A 20,561-nucleotide genomic window follows, 5' to 3' on the forward strand; every position below is an offset into this window, starting at 1 on the left:
GCCGGGACTGTGAAGCTTCTTTGCCCCTGGCTGGAACCTCTGAATTTGGCTCCCTGAGGGCCAGCCCTTCCCTCATCCAAACAGATGGCTGGCTGTCCTATTAAAGGGCTCCAGAGAAGGAGAAACTAACCTTTGGTTACTCATTCCTGTGTCTAACTTTGGATGCTCTTCAGATTCTAACCTATTTCCTCACTTTTCATGAAGCTTGTGTCTTCTTGCTCTAGTCTGTTCTGACAGAGCACAGCTCTAAAGATCTAGTTGTGAAATTAGCCCCCAGCTCTCTCTCCAAGCAGATCCCCTTACGTTTTTGGCCTGGAAGTTCCTGAGACAGAGGTTACACAGTCTGCTCTGGAGTAGTTGGGTTGGGGGGCGGGGGGGGGGCTCAAGTGTGGGTGTGCATTCTCGTCCAGCTGCCCCTCCCTTGGAGCATAGGCATCCTCAGCTGCTCTCATCCCGGCTCATCTGAACTTGTAACTCCTGAATTCTCCTCTTGATCAATTACTGCCTCCCCTCCTTCCCCAGTTGCCCGGCCTCAGTCATTCATTCATCAAACTTTTATTGAGCACCCAGTGTGTGCTCCGCTCTGGGGACGCGGAGACAATTTGTCTAGGAGCTTCAGAGCCCACTGCAGGAGCTCCACCCCTCCTACCCTCTTCAACCTTCTAGTTATTGTTTCCTTCCCTCCTCTGGCTGCAGCTCAGATAAGCCCCCCTGGAGCTCTATTTTGGAGAATTCTAAGCTGAAGCTGGGGAGACCTTAGGGGGCTGTGGTACTGAGCTGGGTGACCTTTAGCAAGTCAATTACATCCTCTATACGCGCGTGTGCGCGCGCGCACACACACACACACACACACACACACACACACCCAGCTGTCCCTGCTTATGAAAGGGCACGAGAAGCCTCTGGGCTCTGAGAGATTGTGAAGATGGATGAGTGGGGCCCGGCTTGGAGAGGTGTGAATAGTATTCTGCACTGACAATATTATAGAACGCTGAACACGGCCGCTGTGGCCACAAGCACTTGGGGACTCAGCTCTTGTTCTGTCACCCTGCCCTTGAAAGACTTTGGTAGCCCCTCCCATCCCCAGCGCCTTTGGAGACATCATGGAAAAGGACCTATCTTTTTTATGGATTTGGTTGCTGTATCTCAGGGTACCATGGTGATGAGCACCATAGAGATGAGAAGAACTGACTTTTATTGGCTTGTCTCTTTGTTCCGGTGTCCCCCCTCACCCCCCCTCCACACACACACACAAAGCTCCCAGGTCAGCAGACCCAGGAGAGAAGGAGGCAGGGCCCCGTGTAAGTGGAACAGATGAAAGGAGAAAAATGTACTCTCTTTTCCCTCCCTATCATCCCCCCATCTCTCTTCTTTCTTCCTCCCTCCCATTACCAAAAGCAATTGTATTCAAACCCGATAATTACAGTAACAGCTACAATAATCATCATTTATTGTTTGTTTTTTAAGCATTTTAACTTCCAAAAACATTTTCCAATCTCTTGTTTTCACAGCAGGCCCTGGGGGAGGACTATGCCCATTTTATAGCTGGGGAAGCCAAGATCCAGGTAGGACCCCAAGTCATGGGGAGAGTATGTTTACAGCAGCTTGTAAATATTAGCAAACCAATTGAGACCTAGGAGTCCTTCAGAGGCACTGAAGGCAAATCTTGGTTTCTTGGGTCATTCCTGAGTTCTTACCATCCTTGGACTTAATAGCTTTTTGAGGATCTTGGTAGAACTGAGAATGAGGCTGGAGACAGCTTGTGGCCCAGGTCATGGGCTGGGGGCTGGGATAGGGACTTCCCTCCTCTCTGGATTGCTCCCATGAATGGGGATGGGGGATGGAAGGTGGGCAAACACCTGGAAAAGGCCTGTTTGGCCCAAACCTCCCTTGCCTATATGCTGCCCCTCTGCCAGCCCTAGAAAAGGCTCCTCTTTGTGTCAGCGCTTCCCAAGGATGGGGTCCTCTCCTGAGCATTTGGAGGGGTGAGGAATGAAGATCTATTGGAAGGGCTGTCTCTATCCTCAGGAAGCCCCCACACTGAGGGCAGGTGCCTAGCCCCCAAACCATACCCAAGAGCAGAGATATACCTTTGAGGAGCTCAGAGACTGTCCTGGGGCCTGATTCTTCTGGGAAGTCTGGCTCTCCCCCCCAAGGGTGGGGTGAGAAGTTGGGGCTCCCCGAGGTCTCTACATCTCTTAGTGTCTAAGCTGAGTGGCTGTCTGGGCTCCAATACCCAAGACAAGGGGGTCTGGAGGCCCAGGATGCCCACTAGAGTCCAGATGGATGAGAGAAGGGGAAGACAGTCATGAATTCCCCTGCCTCCTTCTGCTCTGTCCCATTAAGAGATGTAGGAGGAGGAAACTGAACAGATTTGCTCCCCAGATTCTTTCTATCCAGAAATATAATGCCAGGGATAGGGAGTGGCATTCCCTGCCCACCCTGTTAGGACAAGAGGCCAAGCCTCCCCATCTTTCCTGCCCTCATCCACCCCCAACCCCGCTTTCCTTGTAAAACCTGAAGTCTAGTTCTACGATGCATGCTACCCACCTAAAGGGCGCCTCTCAGAAGCCGGAAGGTGGGGGCCAAGTTCTATACCACCTGACATGCATTCCCCATTTCAGTATCCCCTGAACTGCACTGGGATTCTTTCTTCTCGGGCTCCACCCCTGTCATTTTCTCCACTTCTTCAGTGCCCATGAGGATGACCAGTCGCTGGGCCATGGTTCTGGTGTCAGGGAACAGGATAAAGTTGTAGATCAGCGAAGCCAGGACAGCTCCTGTCAGGGGTCCCACCCAGAAGATCTGCAAAAGCAGAGAGAAGTAGGTGCCCCAGTCAGGAGCTATGAGGATCATAGGGTAGTTTTGGGATCCCTGCCCGCCTCCCTAGTGTTGGCTCCGTCGTCTGGGACCCCTCAAGCTGCTGCAAGTTGACAAAATTGAGAAGCAGGTGTTCTGCCTTTCAGGTCCCTGCAGGTGAGGTGACCTTGCCTTCAATAGGGCGGGCCCAGTCTCCTCACCACTCTGTTTCCCTCCTCTCCCCTCCCGTGTTCCAACCAGAAGCCCTGGCTAGTGCTGTTCCTGTCTCTGCTGGTGTGTGTGTCTATTTCTGTTTGTCTTTTTCTTTATCCAAGTTTGGAAACTGGTCCAGCTGGAGAAAGTGAATAAGGAAACAGCCAGGACTTAAGGCCTGGGCCAAGGCTGCATCTCCTGTCCTGGCCCATTTATGGACATTCCACTGGGTACTCTGGACTATTGAAGCTGGAAAGACAGGAACTACAAGCCAGGATACTCGCTTTTGTCTTCTGAGCTTAGGGAAACCTCCTCTGGGGGTCAAGATGGCCTGTGGTAGGGGGCCTTGTCTCCCCAAGTCCCTGTGGACCCACTGCTGGTGAAAGCCACAATCCCTATCTCCCCTGCTCAGGCTCTCCCCACCTAATGGCTGCCAGTACAGGCTCTCACCCAGTGGACCGTGAACTTCCCAACCACGATGGCGGGGCCAAAGGAGCGGGCCGGGTTCATGGAGCAGCCGGTGAAGTAGATCTGGAGGGGCAAGTGGAGGTTTGTGGTGTGAGGAGGCTTAAAGCAGGCCTGGGAGGGGACAGCCTCCTCTGCCCTGGCTTAGAGCCCCGGCACCCGCCTTGGGCACTGCCGTATCCTGGGCCCGGACTGTGGGAACACAGCCTCGGCCCAACGCATTAGGGGCTCAGGGAGGGACACTTCCTGGCCTTCAGGGCCTCTGCAGTCTCCCCAAGGAGGGATCAGTGTGTGCATACACACAGTGCCCTCTTTGCCTCTTACCCCAATGAGATGGCCCAATGCCACAGAGATCCCAATCACGATAGCTGGGGAGCCAGATGCTTGACGGTTGTTGGTGGAAGCAAAAACACAGAGCACCAACTGCAGGGTCAGAACCAGCTCCACTGCCACGGCCTGGCCAGTTGAGACGTTGCTCTGGACCTGGGTGAGGAGGAGGCTACGCTGGAGGCGAAGGGGGCTCTGCCAGGGGCTGGCGACCCCATTGGACCTCATTGCCTCACTGTGAGGAGGTGATGCCTCACCACCACCAAGTCCAGGACTTAAGGAGATGAAGGATCGGGGACAGCTGTGCAGTAGAGTTCGGGTCAGCCCTGGACATTTGCTGCCTGCAGAAACGCGTCGCACCCCCTCCTAGCCCACCGGTTTGTTGAGGCCAGTAGCTGGCGACAGGCTCAGGACTGGTGGGGAAGGGAAGGCTCAGAGCAGCTGGGGTGCATGTTTTCAAGCAGCCTGGGAGGAGACCGTGGGTAGGAGTGGAAGGAGGAGACTTGGGGAAGTAGGTGGAAGGATAGATGATTAGGGGAATCTGGAGGAGTGAGGCCTCAGGGTGCTGAGGAAGGAGGAACATGGGAACACAGAGGAGCAGGGCACATGGGGCGGACCTGGAGAGAAGAAGGGCATGCCAGGTCTCCTGCATTACCCACAGCCCTCCCCCCCCCCCCCCCCCGCCACCTTTGCTACCCTGCCTCTTAAATGCCTGGTCCTTCCCTGACTCTTACTCCTTAGTTGCAGCTTCTCTCTGTTCTACCTGTTCCTCGTACCATAACCCCACTCCTGCTCTGCCTGCACTAAGGCCACAGTCTGGTTCCCCTGGGTCCCAGGGCCCAGCCGAGAGCAGGTAAGGAGCACGTGGTCAAGTTATCACCTCCCTGTCCCCTCTCCTCAGGCCTGGTCCTCCACCCTTACCACCTGTGTGGGCATCCCTTTTCTGGCCCTGCCGGGTGACCCTCCCTGCACCTACCATGTTAATCCCAAGGGTCTCTTGGATGTCTCCTGGTATGACCGCATAAAGCACTGAGGCCCCCACAATGGCCCCCGTCAGCTGAGCAGCCACATAGGCCACGGCACGGGGCAGGGAGATTTGGGAGCTCACGAGGAAGGCCAGCGTCACAGCAGGGTTGATGTGGGCCCCGCTGGCCTTCCAGGTGACCTGCACAGCCACGGCCGTGACCAGGTTGAAGGTGATGGCGGTCTGTAGCATGGTGGGACGCGCCGAGGGCCAGGGCAGACTGGAGCCCACACCGAAGAACACGTACAGCCCTGTGGCCAGGAACTCAGCAAACAGCTCCTTGCTGATAGCTCTCCAGAGCTGGCCCAGCAGCATCCTGGCCAAGCCTCACCCGCCTGGCCACACGGTGTCCTGGTTCTGCTGCTTCGGCTGCCGCCTCTACTCCTGGGGCCTCTTGCCTCTGATCTTCGCTGTCTCCTGGGGTCTCTTGCCTCTGGCCTGCTCTGGCTGTCTCACTGTGTTGAAAGTCCTCTGGCCCCCACCTGGTCAGACTGTGCAGGGAGCAGGCGCACAGGATTATGTGTGTCTGGGTGGGTGGGAGGTGCGGGGCTCATATAAGGAGTGGTGCTCACACGCTTGCCCCACCCTGAGCTCACCTGACAGCTGGGGGAGGGGGGCGGCCTCCAGGTGCTGAGCTGGAACCTCCAGGTTTCCAAGCTGGACGGGCCTCACTCTGCTGCAGGCACAGGCCTGGCCTAAGGGTGGCAGGTACAGGAGTCATGGTGGGCATGGGATTCCAGGGTGCTCACATCCCGATGTCAGCTCAGAGGCAGCAAGCTCGCCAGGTCCCCAAGTCCAAGGCCTGCTTCAGAGGCTCCTGTTGTCCCGGTCCCCTCTGCCTGCAGGCTCTGCCTCCAGATGGGCTCACACTATTCTATGCCCCATAAACCCAGATGTGAAATGAAGCTCTTTCCCCCTTTCCCACCCAAACCCCTACTCGTAGAAAGCAGATGTGAATAGAGTCAACTTTACTAAGGACATGGGCCTGTGTGGGTGCAGAGGGGACAGAGGGAGGAGGGGTTTATTCCACAGCTAATGAGACGACACGCATGGCAGTGGAGAATTTCCCCTGCCAGCTGGGAATTTCCACTGGTCCTTCACTGCATTGTCCGTGCCCCTTTCTGTCTCCCTTGCCCACCCCCTCCCTTTCAGCCCCTTTCCCCTCCACTATTCTGCGCTCCTCCTTCTCAGGGGCCTGAACAATTCTGCTCAAGCCTCTCACAGGGCAGCCGAACCCTTTTTGTGGCAATGCTGGCCCTGAGGTCACCCATGCCCTAGGCTCTTCCCTTTTAACCCCAGCAGCATGTCGAGGTATTTTCTCAAACAAAGGTGCTGCTTCTCTCCCTAAGAAGAATCGTTGTGGCTGTTAAGATAACAGTTTTCATCTTTTAACCACAGGGTGTGCCCTGCCCTTGCCCCTGGCCAAATCTCCCTGCTCAGTTGATATCCCCCAGTTGTCCTTAGGCTCCTCAAATGCAGCCTGTCTCAGAAGGAGACCCTCATCTCTCTCTGTGCCCACCCCCCCCCCCCCAAATGCACTATTCCTGTTTTCTCCAGCTCTGTTGGGGGCACCTGGGAAGCATCCTTGACCCTCCTCTCCCTCCTGCCCCCAACCAATAGTGGCATCAAATCCTGCTGATTTTGAATCCTAAATATTTCTCGACTGTGCCCTCTTTTTGCCACCCCTGCTGCCCTGCGGCCTTTAACCATTCTCTCTGTCTGCTCCCTCACTCAGCTCCAATCAATTATCCACACTGCAGCCTGAGTGATCTTTCTAAAATGCAAATCTGATCCTGCTGTTCCTCTGCTAAAATCCCTTCAAAGCGTCCCTCATGCCTGGCCTACAAGGTCCTCTGGGATCCTGCTCCTCCTACCTCACCTCTCCCCGCTCCCCGCTTTGTCCTTTACCCGGTGGCCTCACCAAAGGGCCAGTGGTTCTGGAACACTCCGTTGCTGGTCTTTCCTTGGCGGATGCCCTGTCTTCTTCTCAGAGAGCCCTTCCTACGTCCTTTGCTTGGGTAACTCCTAACTCATCCCTAAGGCTCAACTTCAGTGTCACCTCCTTTCCTGGGTGAGGGAGGACCCCTCTGCGTACTCCCACCGCACCTGGGCATTTTCATACACTCCAGTCACCACAGAGTGCTGTCATGGTGTTAATGTGCCTCCTTAATGAGGCAGTGAGTCCCTCAGGGAGCAGGAGCCAAATTTCGCTCATCCCCACATACAGTGCTATGCACAGGGATTAGCCATAGTTGGTGCTCAGTAAATATTTGTTGAGTGAACAAATGGACGAATAAAAGCTTCCTGACCTCCTGGAGGCAGGTGACTTTCATATCTACTTCATCTCAGCCAGCTTATTCTTACGGCCTCATACCTGTCTCACCTGGGATCGAACCCTCTGAAATCTTCCAGGGGAACATCCAGCTCTAATTATAGGTTCTGTCCATCCACCCTCTCCCATCTCAGTCCCTGTAAAATGCCTCCCTCATTCCCTCTCTGTGCTTCCAGCCTTCCTGGCCTCCCCCCTCACCCCACCTCCCCCCCCCCCCCCCCCCGCCGGATCCCCAGGTGGTCAGCGCCCCACCATCCTGGCTCCCTGTTCTCTTTGCCTCACCTCCTGCATCTCTCCCATTTCATTCTCCTCCACAGCTCTTTGCCTTGATCTGCACTGCTGAGCACTGCTGGAGAAACTTGCCCATCCGTGCAGACTGCTGCCATGACAAGTCCATGGTCTCTGGCCTCAGCAGGGGCCGCCGATCTGCTCAGCAATCCTTATGCCATCCTCAGTCTGCTCGCTCGCTCCCCATTCTTCTAAGGCTTACTTCCAACCTTGCCCAAGCTCTCCAAGTGCCCCCATTCCAGCTTTCTTCCAGAGGATCAGCTTGCCTCCTGTCCCACCTGGAAAGAGACACTCGCAGGCAAGACTTCTTCCCATCCTTCCTGCCAGCCACAAACTCACCTGCCACTGCCCCGTGCCCTCACCAGCTTCCCTCGGGCCCTGAAGAAGAGGCAGCCCTTCTCTTGCATCCAGTCGGGGGGGCCCCTCCTTGTGCTCCTGACTCCCTTTGAGTGAAAGACACCCTCTCAGGGCTGGTTCCAGTCTCCTCTGGGGTTTTCACTTCTCCCTCTCCTGGATGCTTCTTGATAACAGGCCTAGAAAATCCTGTAGTACAGAGACCATTGACTTCTTATGCCTTTTCCTCTTTGTCTCCCTTTCAAGACTTTGCTCAGGTCTAGTTCCACCCTGAAGCCTGCCCTGATATTCCCCTCCAGCCAGTGGCTACTTCTGGCTTCGACCTCCTTAGTGCCTCCCCTGTTCCAGTGCAAACTCCCATGCTTGCCTGGTATAAAAGAGGCCTTCAATAAATGCTCGAGAAATGAAGGAATGTGGCCACAGGGGTAGTGTAGGTGACATTCCTCCCTAGCTCGGTAGGTTCTCTGCCTAGGGGCTGTCCTAGGGAACCTCAAGGGCATCTCTCTCTCTCCCTCCCCGCAGACAGGGCCTCAAAGGGCTTCCCGACACCTTACCTAGCTTCGCTTTCTGCACCTGTCCACCAAGCAGCACTAATGCCTGTCTGTTTAGAGCCTTCGATAAGATAAGACAAGCAAAAGCAATTGCACACTGCCGTGTATACTTCACCCCTGACCAATATGTAACTTCTGTGAGCTCGGTTTCCCCTTTTTTAAATGGAGACAATTCCCACTTCCCCACGTGTCATCAGGGGTAAATGTGCTGACACCAGAAGAGTGTCTCTGAGCCAGAAAATTTTGGCTGTTAGGATTGCTGCTCCCCTCACCTCTCCAGTGAGAGGGGTGTGAGGACTGAGCTGGGCTGGGAGGGGTCCTGGCTGCTGTGGCAGTTCCAGGGCTAGTGGCTCCTGCTCTGGGCCCTGGAGGCTGAGAGAGTCAAGTACAAGAGCAGCTCTTGTCTCCAGCTGGCCTAGAGCTGAGCCTCCTGTGGCCCTGTCTGGCCCAGAACAAGGTCCTTCAGCCCCTGAGGCCAAGTGAGCCTTGGCCAGGGCTTGCTCCCACGCCAGCTCCTCCCCAGACCCCGCCAGTCCTGGGCTCTACTGCTAAGCTCTGAGGTCCCTTATGCTCAGAGGCTTTTTGCCAAGGCCCCACACCTGGCTGCCTACAGATGCCTGTCAGGTGGCCGTGTGCTTTTAGCCTCCTAGAGCCCTGTCTCTGGGCGCCCCAGCCCGCTGGGGTGGCTGTGTCTGTCGGGGAGCGGGGTGTGTGTAGGTGCATGTGCACAAGGGGCAGTGTGAGCTCTGACCGAGGTCCTCTCAGCTTGGGGAATGGAGAGGGAGCAAAAGGGAGGGGAAGGAGGGACGTACTGGGAGAGCAGGGAGAACGAAAGCCCTCCAGAAAGGGAAGGGTTCAAGGCAGCTTCCCTCGCGTCGTCTCACCAATCCTCCCGAATTGTGGAGGCCTCATCCACACCTGACCGAGGAAGCTGAGGCTCCGAGAGCCAACCCTCTCCTCAACCCCTCGTCCTGTCCACCTCCCTAGACAGCCAGCCTTACGTCCTTTCTCTGCCTTTACACTCAGCCCTCCTCCGTCTCCCCATTGTGTCCCCAAGTCCACCTTCCTACCTGGTGAAAACCAGCAGCCCCTGGGCAGAGAGGGGGAGGAATCAAGGCTCTTCCCAGGTTCCATTTCTAGGTGGAGCAGAGGGTCAGGGGTGACTGAGCATGTGTGTGCTTGGGTGTGATGCACACATATGCTCCTCTGAGAACACAGGGAGCCAGGCTCCTAGATCTGGTCCTCACCAGCCCTGTGACAGAATGGAAGTGGGTTGATGTGGCTCTTTCTCTTTCTCTCTCTCTCTCTCTCTCTCACACACACACACACACGCACACACGGAGCAGTCAATGCCGAGAAGACACAGCCCCTTGGGTACAAGTGAAGGTCAGCGTAGACGCGCGGGGTTACTGTGTGCGTGTTCATGTGTGCGCAGGCTTCTGTGGACTCCGGACCCAGCCGCGCGGATCACACACCAAGGAACACAGCGCCCTCTGCTGGCCAAACAGCCCGCCGCTGCAACTTGTCCGCCCAAAGGCCTTGGACCCCTCTCGTCCTCTGGCCAGGCCAGGTGGGTGCCCCACCCACCCCTGAAGATCTGTCTCCCATAGGCCCACCGTTCACCTCCTTATGCTCCCCCTGGGGCCCATCCAGAAAAGGAACGCAGGTCGCTGCGCTGGAGGGAGAGGCCAGCCTCCCAGTCGTGTCTGTGCCTGTACCTGAGTCATGTGGGGACTAGAGGGGAAGGGATCCTCTCCCTTCTGCACCCCCTCTCCTCCACCTCTATAGTGGATTGGGGGCAGCTGCTTCCTGGTGGCTTAGGCGACCCAGGCCCGTACTCCCATGTGGCTAGAGCCGGGACCCAGGACTTGTGTTAGAGGAAGCCTAGCAGCAGCGGATTCGGTGGACGAGGTCCCCCCCTGCTGGTCGGAGCGGGCATTTGCGGCCTGGCTCCAGGGTAGGGGCCAGGGGTCGGATGAGGTAGGTGAGGGCTGGGAAGTCTGCTCCTCCTCACCCACGGTCCCTGGGGCTGCCGCTGGCCAGCCAGGGTCCTTCGCTTCTCCCACCCCTTCTCAGTCCATCTCCTGGCCCTACTGCCCCCTCCTCTTCCGAGGCAAAACTGAAGACCACGGGGAGAGGTGTCCATTCCAGAGAGAACCAGGAACTCGGGTTCAAACACCTGCAGGAGAGCAGAGGCCCAGAACCAGGGTGTGGCTGGGGTCCCAGATGTGTATGCACTGGTTTCTTTTCGCATTAGTTTATTGAGCACTGACTCTGAGGTGCCTGGTCCTGTTTGCACCAGCGTTTTCCTTCCATCTACTGTCTCATTTAGTGCTCAGAACAATCTATGAGGTGGGTACAAGTATGCCCATGTTACAGATGAGGTAATTAAAACTCAGCCTGTGTTACCCAAAGTTGCAAAGCAGGATTTGAGCTCCAAGCCACACTCCTTAACTATGACGCAGGACTGTGTCCCGAGCTGCTCATCTGCACGACTTCCACTATTTTTCCCACAGAGAGCCGAATGGTCCCAGGAATCTCACTCCCTTCATCTTAGACCATTCCCACAGCAACCCTGTGAGGGAAGCATTTTTAAACCTTGTTTTATAGCTGAAGAGATGGAGACTCAGTGAATTTAAGGCGGCTGCCTAAAGAGTGTCAGTGACAAGGGGACAGGCCAGATAAGAGCAGAGCTACAGGCCTACTGGGGAAGATGGTGGGAACAGTGGCTGGCAGAGGCAGGAGAGAGGAGGCCCAGGAAAAGGCTGGACTGGCTGTGGCTTCTGGGTATGTGTGTGGGGCGGACAGGGGGTTTTTCCCTCTGACTGCAGGCTCCCAGCATGGCACCTTTTTGGAACAGTGAGGTGTACAGAGGGGAGTCCAGGGCTGTGCCTCCTCCGTGATGACAGACCTGGCCGATCACCCCCTTGGCATCTCAAGGGGCTGCTGGCTAGTTCACTTCTCCTCTCCCCGGCCTGGCACTCCCTGGCCCCAGTGCCAGGCCCTCCTCAAGTGGCCCAGACTTGACATAGCTGAGATGGGAGGGGCAAGCAGGCGGGTGGCTTGGTGAGGACCCCTCCTCTGCTCTCACGCCTCGCTCCTGACCTCTTGCTCTATTTCCATATTTGGTCTCTCTCCCTCATCCTCTCTCTTCCTGACCTCGTCTCTATGACTCTCTAAGCCTCCCCTGGCCTCTGTTTCCCTGTGGAGAACTGTGGAGATCATGGGGAGTGTAGGGGATGATGAAGAGGAGACAGATTGTCCAGAGGGACAGAGGCGTCCCAAAGAGAGGCTCTGGGGAGAGATGAGGGAGAACATCAACGTCAGTGGTTTATTGGGAAGCCCCTACCCCAAACACCAGCAGCCCTGCCCCGTGCATTCTTGAGCAGAAATAAATAAGGCAGCATTGAATGAACCGGTCTGTCTCCCTCCTAAGGCAATCTGGGGAGGGGCGGCCTTTGCTGTCCTAGGGACTAGGACCCCTCCGGTTCTTGAGGAGGGGTGGAGGAGGGTGGGGGCTTGCACACTGCAGGCCACCCCCCCTCTTCCTGGCCTGGCCCCGGGGAAGCCTGTAAGCTTGGTGGTACTTTCACAGTCTCTGAGGTCTGACCTCAGGGCAGCAGTCTGCCCTGTCCCAGAGAGACCCTTCCCCATCAGGCCCCAGTCCCTGGCCCCTGCCCCTGCCCGAGTCCCATCATGGGTTCCTGGTCCCATCCCTAACTGTGAAGCTGGGGGAGCCAGCACCTCCAACCCAGCCCAGAGGACCCAGCGGTGGGGGAAGGAAGCTTTGCTGTCATATATATATATATATATATATATATATATATATATATATATTTTTTTTTTTTTTTTTTTTTTTCCCCTGAGGTTCAGGGGCTGAGGGTCTGGCCCGTGCCTGACACTGGTCAGCGGGCGGTCAGCTCCATGGTCTTCTTTCGCTCCTCTCGCTGTTCCTCCCAGTCCTCCTCAGGCTCATACGTGCCCTTGACGACGGCCACGCGCTCGCTCAGGCTCAGGGAGTTGGGGAAGAGCAGGTAGAAGTAGAGGATGGCAGCCAGGATGGCCCCCACAATGGGCCCTACCCAGAAAACCTGGCGGGGGGGAGGGCGGGAAGGGCAGCATCAGGGAGCTGAATCTCAGGCCTCAGAGACCCACAGCTCCCCCTGCAGAGGACAGACCCATGGGCCCTCAGAGAAGATGGATGTACAGAGTTCCAGACCTCCAGAGCGAGAGACTGTCTCCTGACTCAGGAACAGATACGCTGATACCCTATTCTCCAGGGACAGGGACATGGACCACAGACACTCAGATCCTCAAAGGAGACAGATCACCCCCCCCCCCCAACCTCACCCTAAAGAGAGACAAATGACCCTTCAGAGGAAACAGACATATAGATCCTCGGAGAGACAACAGAACTCTCCCTTCCACATAGGGAGAGAGACCCTGAAGAGAGGGAACGTGAGTTCTCAGATAGATTGTCCAGAGGGACAGGCCCACAGGAGGGAAGACTCTCTCAACCCCTCAACAGGAGCAGATAAATAAAACATCAGAGAGGACACACAGATATGCCACCTTCCATGCCCCACCCCAGAAGGACAAACACAAAATCCTCAGAGATCAACACAGAGGAGCAGAACTTGCCTTCCCTAGAGGGACAGACACACATAGTCCCCAAGCTACCCCGGTCCTTGTGCTGGCTGCATCCCATCCCCTTCTGTATCCCGTCCTTTCTCCAGCCACACCTCCCAGGGCCATCCCCAAGCTCTGGGCCCACAGCATCCAGACAGTCCTGGGAGCTCCTGGCCAGGTTTTCAGGCTCTCATTGCCAGGGAGCCAGGGGAGGGCCCAGACTCACCCAGTGAGCGGGGCTGAAGCGCTTCATGACCACTGCGGGGCCGAAAGAGCGGGCTGGGTTCATGGAGCAGCCAGTGAAGTAGATCTGGACAGAGAGAGGCAGGTGGTGAGGAGGGCAACATGCTTGTCCACTCTTAAAGGCCTGGTCTCTCCCAGGGTCACCCAGAAGTTCAGGGGCTCAACCAGGTCTCTGACTCAAGTCTCCTGGTTCCTAGGCTGGTGACCTCTCCCTCCACAGGTCCCTCCCTATGCGCCACTCTTTCTTCTCAAGTCCTGTGCTTGGACTTGATTTCCTGCCTCCACCCCAACTCCCACTTACTCCCATCTTTCCTCAGGCTAGAGAAGATTTGGGGGCATCCAGCCTGGGACGGGGTACGGCCGCCCCACTCTAGGCCTTAACTGCTGGGATGTTGCGCGAGGGCCCTGTTATTTGCCTGAGGGGCTCCCCACAACCCAGCCAAGTGGCAGCATTGCTCACCCCCACGAGGTGGCCCAGTGTGACAGACAGGCCGATGGACAGGGCTGGAGAGCCCACAGGACTGGTGCGGCGGGAGTCCGTGGAGGAGAAGACGCAGAGCGCCAGCTGGAAAGTCAGAATCAGCTCCACCACCATAGCTTGACCCTGTGTTGTGTTGTTGTTGAGCTGAAAGGGGAGGGTGGGTTAGAACCCCTTGCCTTCTAGCTCTATGGCCAGCGGCTTGGGGGATGGCACTTTTCGCCTCCACGGACACGGACAGCCGGGGCACCTGGAAGCCAAGCCTTGCGCACGGAGAGGTCATTTGCTGAAGAGATTATATACTTCGCGGGGTGTGCAAAGCTTAGGGCACAGGCCTGTGGCCGAGGAGCAGAGTGTGAGGGGAGGCTTTCTTGGACAAGTTCCTGCCAACGGTTCTGCCCAGTCCCAACCCCCACAAGCTGGCATTTACCCTCCCTCCTGTGGGCAGCTACCCAGTTTGCCGACTGCACCCCCTGCCTGCCTCCCGCCCGTGTCTGACCCGCTGCCAGTGCCAGCCTCAAACCCGTCTCTCCGGTGGGGCTGACTCACAGTTTGACAATGGTCGAGAAAATCCTCCTCTGTGTTTGATTAATGAACCCAGTTTGCATGGGACATGGGGACTGAATCTGGGGCTATGGGAGGGGGTGGAGGCAGGGACCGGGAGCAGGAGCCCATATTCAACAGACCCTACGCAGTGACACCACATTAGGGGGTTCCCAAGCATGGATTCTAAATGTAATCCCCTTGGCACTTGCTGTGGTGGGTTATGACCACCCCCATGTAATGGCTGAGAAAAATGAGACCCAGAGGAGCCAGGGGCACCAAAAGCCAGGATTACAACCCATCTCTTTCTGATGGTTCCACGAAACCACTACAATAAGGAGCGGGACAGGAGCAGGGAAGGTCCCAAGGGGAAGGCAAAACTCCGGTTTGAGACACGAGAAAGCCAGAAGTTTCCGGCAAGAAAGGAGGGACAACAGGCAACAGGAGAGGCTTCCCAGGAAGAGCAGCAGGAGGGGAGTGGGCAGGGGAGGGGGGCATGAACCAGGGAGGCTGAACAGGGAAACACACCAGCCTGGAGACTCATCTTTCTGCCCTTCCTGGCAAGGGTGTAAGTGGCTCATTTGTGGCACCCACCCTCAAGATGGGCTCTACGGCCCTGGTCAGGAGCCCACCCCAGGGTCCCTGCCCCACCCTAGCCCCGTGGTCACTCACCGCGTTGATGGCCAGATTGCCACGGGCATTGATTGGTGCCAGCCCATAGAGGATGCCGGCCCCGGCAATGGCACCCACCAGCTGGGCCACCACATAGAAGACAGCCCGGAGCAGGGAGATCTGGTTGCCCACCAGGAGGGCCAGGGTGATGGCGGGGTTGATGTGGCCTCCGCTCACGGGTCCCAGGGCCTGGGCCAGGGTGCCTATGGCCAGGCCGAAGGCCAGCGAGATCTGCAGGATGCTGGGCAGCGCCGACGGCCACTTGAGGGCCGAGCCAAGGCCGAAGAAGACGAAGATGAGGGTGGCCAGGAACTCCGCGAACACGGCCTTGAGGAAGGCCACGGAGCACACCTCTTTCTTCATGGTGGCCGCGGGGGCCTGGCGGCGGCGGCCGCGGCAGGGGACGCCCGTCGGGGCTGCGGCGCAGGGGGCGGGGGGCTGGCTCCCGGACGCGGCGCGCTCTGCGGCGCCCACTGCGTGGCTAGCGGCCTGGCACGGACCCGGCAGGGGCGCGCTATATAGAGGGCGGGCGCCCCGCGGCGGGGGGGCGCGCGCGGGGGAGCAGTGGGCGGCTCCCACGCCCGGGGCGCAGCGCGGCGCGCAGGGAGGGAACCTGGCGGCCACCGCCGGCTCGCCGCTGCCCCGGGCCCGGCGAGCCCCCGGCCCGGCGCCCGCCCCCCCGCCGGTGCCGCAGCGGACCCGCCCGGGCCACGTGACCCAGGCGGCCGTGTAAACCGGCCGGGTGGCGGGGGACCCGCGCATGGTGCGCCCCGGGCGGCTCCTGCGCTCTCCTCCGCGCTGCTTGTGCCGGCTCCCTGCGAGACTTCTCCGGTTCCGGTCTCGCCGGGCCGGCTGTTCTTGGGCCGTCTACCTCCGCTGGACTTCTATCTCCGTCCTTGGTCTTCCCCTTTTCTTCTCCTCGGGTCCTGGGTCCAGCTCCTCCTTTTCCTCCTGCGACCCGGGCATCCTGACCCGGCCTCACTCCCGGCAGGGCTGGAATGATGCGATTCCCCAGAGGGCAGCTCCACTCAGCTCCCTGCCCAGCGATGGCGGGGGCGGGTGGCCGGGCTGGGCCGTGCGGGGCGGTCCGGCCGTCGTGGGCCTCTCCCTGGCCAGGCCAGGCTGGCTTCCCGGGTTGGAGCGGGGGCGTTTTGGGAAAAGCGGGCACAGTGCCAGCCTGTCCTGCGCTTGGCAGTCCTCGACGCCCGGTAGCCCCAGGAGGCACCCTCTCCTGGGCAGCCCTGCCAGCCCCTCCGGGGGTGCAGAACTCGGGATTCCAGTGAGTCCCGAAGAGGGTGGCAGCTGGGAGTTCACTTTGTCCATGGGACGGGAGGGAGCATGACCGGCTTCGGTTTTGTTTTGGGTCAGAGACGAGCCCCTGGAACTAGGGGTGGGGGGTGCTGGCGCACCACCGACCTCCTGCGCCTGGTCTTGGCCTCTCCTGCCTTCCTCCTGGAGTCCCCTACTCTGGATCCCAGGTTTTCCCTCTCCTCCTCTGCTGCTCACCTCCTCCTTTGTCTTCTTGGTCTTCTCTTCCTTCAAACCCTCACTCAGTCTTGATTCCTCTCCCTCTTGCAATCTCTGCTCTGCTCTTGTTCTCCTTCGGTCTCTCCCTCCAAAACCTGTCTGTGTCTTTCAGACTTCTTGTCTGTCTCTTCAGCCTCTCCACCTGCCCTTCTCTCTCTGGCAGTCTCTTCCTCTCTCCGTCTGTGTCTCAGTCTGCCTCACGATCTCTTCGTCCCTGTGTCTCATTTGAGTCTCTGCCTCTTAGGCTCGCTCTCTGTCTTTCTCCTTCCAGTTTTCCTTCTTTCCCCCTTCTTCTTTCCTTTTACAGTCTTAGCCTTAGGCTCTGGCTCAGTCTCTCTTCACCTCTGTTTCTATCTCTTCTGTTTCATTTTCCTTTGCCTTTTAATTTGTGACTTTCTTTGCTTCTGTCTCTACCTCAGTTTCCATGTCCATCTCTATTACGTGTGGTCTTTTCCAGCCCTCCCACCCCTGGACTGGGTGACACTTTCTTCCAGCTGCCACCCCCTCCTCCTGTCCTTATCCCTTCTCCCTGAGCTCCCAGCTGCTCTCCACCGGCCCTCTCACCCCTCCCCCTTCCCAGTCTCGGGTTAGGCACGTAGGGAATGAGGCTGGAGGGCCCTCCAGGGTTTGGAGGAGGGGCAAGGGCCCACCCCCAGGATCCCTGGAGAGGAGTTCCACTAAAGACTCCACCATCTGCTACTACCAGGCGTCCTTGGGAAGCACTCAGCCCAGTGCCCAGTACTGAGTAAGGCTCAGTAGAGTTTGCTCATGTTGTGTGTGTATGTGACTATACTTTTCCAAGTCCCCCGAGGGCTCCGTGTGGAGCTATGCAGAGGGTGCAGCAGAAGGAGAAAACAGGTACCCTTCTGGTAGTCTGTCCAGCGGGGACGAGGGGGAGGGGCCCGGAGGAAAGCCAAAGACCTGGAGGAGCGGGCTCTGGGCTCCGTGGCAGCTAAGAGGCCAAAGAAAACAGGGACCAAAGAAACCCCGCTATTGTTCCTCCTCAGTTCCGTGTTTCCTCCCAGAGCAGCTCCTCCTCCACTTCTCTCCTCTGAAGGCAGAGGTCTCTCTGTCCTTTCTGCCATGCGTCCTGGAGCCCTGCCCCTGGAAGAGCATAGCAGCTGTGCCCTGGATTTTCACCTGGGTTTGGGGCTGAGGACAGGCCTGTCCCAGACTGGAAAAATGACCCTGATGATCCCCCACCCCCCACCCCAGGCCTCAGAGGGCACAACTGGTCACGTTTCCAAGGCCTGTGCCTGAGGTCCGTCCATCTCTCTCCAAACATCAGGGTTGCTCTGTTCCAAGGTTGTCACGAGAAACTACTATAGTTACTAGGTCCTGGAATTGTCTTTGCCCTGAGAACTTGGGCCCTGCCTTGCCAGCCCCAGAGGGATGCTTTCCGCGACCTCTCTGGGCTGGGAAATAGATCTCCCCCTGTGCGGCAGGGAGAGTTAGAATCTCTCAGGGAGAGCCCCCTTCCCTCCTCTCCCGATATAGGGACCCCTGTATTCCCTGGAACAGGTAGAAATGGTAGGGTAACTGGCAGCAGATATGCCCCTGGGGCCCCACCCACTCCTCAGCGTTGAGAAGAATCATTCATTCATTCCACAAGGGCTTATTGAGCAGTCGCTGTTTAGCAGGCACTGTTCTAAGCACTGGGGGTATAGCCATGAGCTAGCAGACTACCTGACTGCCTGCGGGAGCGAACATTCTAGTGAAAGGAGACAGATAAACAGTGGACACATGTAAATTAGATAGTGTGATAGAATCTGGTAAGTGCTATGGAAGCACAGAATATGGTAAGGGGGCTGGGCAGGCTGGGATGGGAGTGAAGGTTTCTTGAAATTTTCAGTGGGGTGTCAGTGTAGGTCTTATTGAGAGGCTGACATCTGAGCAAGCACTTGAAAGAGGAGAGGGGGACATCCAGGCATATATCTGGGAGAAGAACATTCCAGGCAGAGGGAACAGCCAGGGTTTCTGGAGCAGAGAGAACACTGGAAGAGCATAAGGAGGTGAACACAGAGGTGGCGGAGGGGGCAGACCCGTGCACCACCAAAAGGCCTGCAGGCTTCACTGGAGAGAAGGAAGAAGTCACTGAGCTGAGGACCGGTATGGTCTGACAAAGTGGGGTTTTTTTTTGGTTTTTTTTTAATGTTTATTTCTAAGAGAGAGAGAGGGAGCAGGGGAGGGGCAGAGAGAGAGGGAGGGAGACAAAGGACCTGAAGCAGGCTTTGCATCGTCAGTGCAGAGTCCCATGTGGGGCTCGAACTCACAAACCGTGAGATCATGACCTGAGCTGAAGTCGGACGCCTAGCTGACTGAGCCACCCAGGTGGTCTGACAAAGTTTTTTAACTTTTTTTTTTTTTTTTTTTTTTTTTTTTTTAACAGCAACTCCTTTGCTGTTGTGTTGAGAAGAGACCAGAGGGACAGGAATAAAAGCAGTTAGGCTCCTATCCAGGGAGAGGTGACAGTGCCCTGGACCTGACTGGGATCTGGATGGGATTCTGGATCCCTCAAAAAGGCAGCACTGACTGGATCCCCTGATGGAGCCCGTGTGGCATATGAGAACAAGGAGTCAAGGTGACTGGAGCTTTTTGGCCTGTGCAGCTCAAAGACAGAGATGTATCCGTTGAGATGGGAAGGACGGTGAGAGGAGCAGGTCTGGGGAGCAGAGCAGGTCAGTTTCGGACATGTTGAGTATTAGGTGTTGTCCCAGACCATGGAGCTCCCTGTCTTGACTTTCCGACACAATGCTACAGCCAGCACGAGGGGACCAAAAGGGACCGTTCTTTGCTCTCTCTGAAGGACACACAGTTTGCCGGTATCTCGGTGCTCTCTCCATGGTGCCACCTGGGTCACAAAGCCCAGGGTGCCCATTTTGGCCAGGTTGGCTGTGGGAATTTGCCACCACAGGCTACCTCAGTTGAGTTGCTTATTCAGCATTGAAATTCCTTCTGGATCATACCTAACAGCAGCTCTGGGGAGCTCATGACACGTGAGAGACGCCAGTCTGTCTTCTGGCACTTTGGACGATATTGACCATTTCTAAGTTGTGGAAGAAATAGCACTTATTGGCAAATGAGCATTTATTGAGTGCTTACTATTTACAGTGCACTGTGCCAGACAAGACAGAGGAAGGAAGATAGATAGGAGAATACCATCCAAGAGCCGGAAGGAGCCCTGCCCCCAAAGGGCTTACAGTCTTGTCTGGGAGGCACTGCATATATACAGAATCACAGCTTAAAGATACAAGACAACGTCAAGGCAACATTTTGCAGGCACAAAGTGAGGATGTGGGAATGGGTGCTTCTGGGACCTGGTGGTCAGCCACCTTTTCCCTTTAGCTCAAAGCCCTCTCTGTCCCCAGCTCGAGGACCTGGAAGCCTAGCCACCTGCCTCCATGGTGCCCTGCCTCTGTCTGGTTCTGAGTGTGTCTGACCTCCATCCTCCTCCAGCCTGGGAGCTTTTTAAGGGCAGAAACCAGCCTGGTGTTCTTTGTCCTTTACTCCCTACCCTGCTGTGGCCATCCCCAAGAGATCGTGTCCATCACAAGATGGAGGGCTGGGCTTGGACAGGCGCAGGGGCTCCCAAGAGGGAACCAGGACTTGCCTCAGACCAGACCTGGTCTCCTGTGAGTTCTGCAGGGACAGACCATGGGCTTTTGAATAAGAAGGCCTGAGTTCAAGCCTTGGCTCCACTACATTCAGCTGTGTGACTTTAGACCAGTCTCTGAAATGCAGTTCCTTAATCTATAGAATGGGAAGAACGATATTTGTTCCGCCTGTCTCACAGGGTTGGGAGATAATCACAGGAGATGATAGGGATTGTGCCGGAAATGTTAAAAGCCCGAGTAGCTGGAAGTCATTGTTCTTCTCTAACCCACCTGAAGTTTTAAGAGGAATAGATGAGCCAGTGCATATAAAACACCCAACACACTGGCTGGGACACAGGAGATGGTCAGTTGGCATCAGGTCCCCTCCATCCTCATCACTTTGAGTCCTGCTTCGACCTCTGACCTTAGTGACCCCGATCTGAGCAATCAGGACAGGAATTTGTGGGGATGTCACATCTGGCTCTAGGGGAGGTGCAATCCAGGAAGTGGAATAGACATAGAG

The 20,561-nt window shown here is 56.8% G+C and overlaps 2 protein-coding genes across 2 annotated transcripts; both read right to left on the reverse strand.

The window, feature by feature from the left end:
- Positions 1-1,420: 1,420 nt before the first annotated feature.
- AQP6 (aquaporin 6) lies at positions 1,421-6,337 on the reverse strand. The gene is made up of 5 exons (XM_086713443.1): positions 5,425-6,337; positions 4,781-5,319; positions 3,802-3,960; positions 3,463-3,543; positions 1,421-2,805 (listed from the first exon to the last, which is right to left on the reverse strand). Exons 2-5 carry the CDS (start codon positions 5,141-5,143, stop codon positions 2,593-2,595), a joined length of 816 nt encoding a protein of 271 aa, XP_086569569.1. The 5' UTR covers positions 5,144-5,319; positions 5,425-6,337; the 3' UTR covers positions 1,421-2,592.
- A 5,853-nt stretch (positions 6,338-12,190) lies between these two features.
- Positions 12,191-16,026, reverse strand: AQP5 (aquaporin 5). The gene is made up of 4 exons (XM_086713444.1): positions 14,919-16,026; positions 13,686-13,850; positions 13,209-13,292; positions 12,191-12,444 (listed from the first exon to the last, which is right to left on the reverse strand). The coding sequence occupies exons 1-4, from the start codon at positions 15,678-15,680 to the stop codon at positions 12,259-12,261; spliced, it is 1,197 nt and encodes a 398-aa protein (XP_086569570.1). The 5' UTR covers positions 15,681-16,026; the 3' UTR covers positions 12,191-12,258.
- Between the last annotated feature and the right edge of the window lie 4,535 nt (positions 16,027-20,561).

The sequence above is a fragment of the Puma concolor genome, chromosome B4, assembly GCF_028749965.1.
Source record: "Puma concolor isolate L17-30 chromosome B4, mPumCon1.1.hap2, whole genome shotgun sequence".
In the NCBI taxonomy this organism is placed as follows: Eukaryota; Metazoa; Chordata; class Mammalia; order Carnivora; family Felidae; genus Puma; species Puma concolor.

Excerpts from the sequence above, each read along its gene's own strand:
- AQP6 (XM_086713443.1), bottom strand. The coding sequence starts at position 5,143 with ATGCTGCTGGGCCAGCTCTGGAGAGCTATCAGCAAGGAGCTGTTTGCT. Across the intron at positions 3,961-4,780 it reads AGACCCTTGGGATTAACATG|GTCCAGAGCAACGTCTCAAC; the intron begins GTAGGTGCAGGG and ends CTCCTCACCCAG. Across the intron at positions 2,806-3,462 it reads GGAAGTTCACGGTCCACTGG|ATCTTCTGGGTGGGACCCCT; the intron begins GTGAGAGCCTGT and ends CTGCTTTTGCAG.
- AQP5 (XM_086713444.1), bottom strand. The coding sequence starts at position 15,680 with ATGCGCGGGTCCCCCGCCACCCGGCCGGTTTACACGGCCGCCTGGGTC. Across the intron at positions 13,851-14,918 it reads GCAATCTGGCCATCAACGCG|CTCAACAACAACACAACACA; the intron begins GTGAGTGACCAC and ends CTCCCCTTTCAG. Across the intron at positions 13,293-13,685 it reads CACTGGGCCACCTCGTGGGG|ATCTACTTCACTGGCTGCTC; the intron begins GTGAGCAATGCT and ends CTCTCTGTCCAG.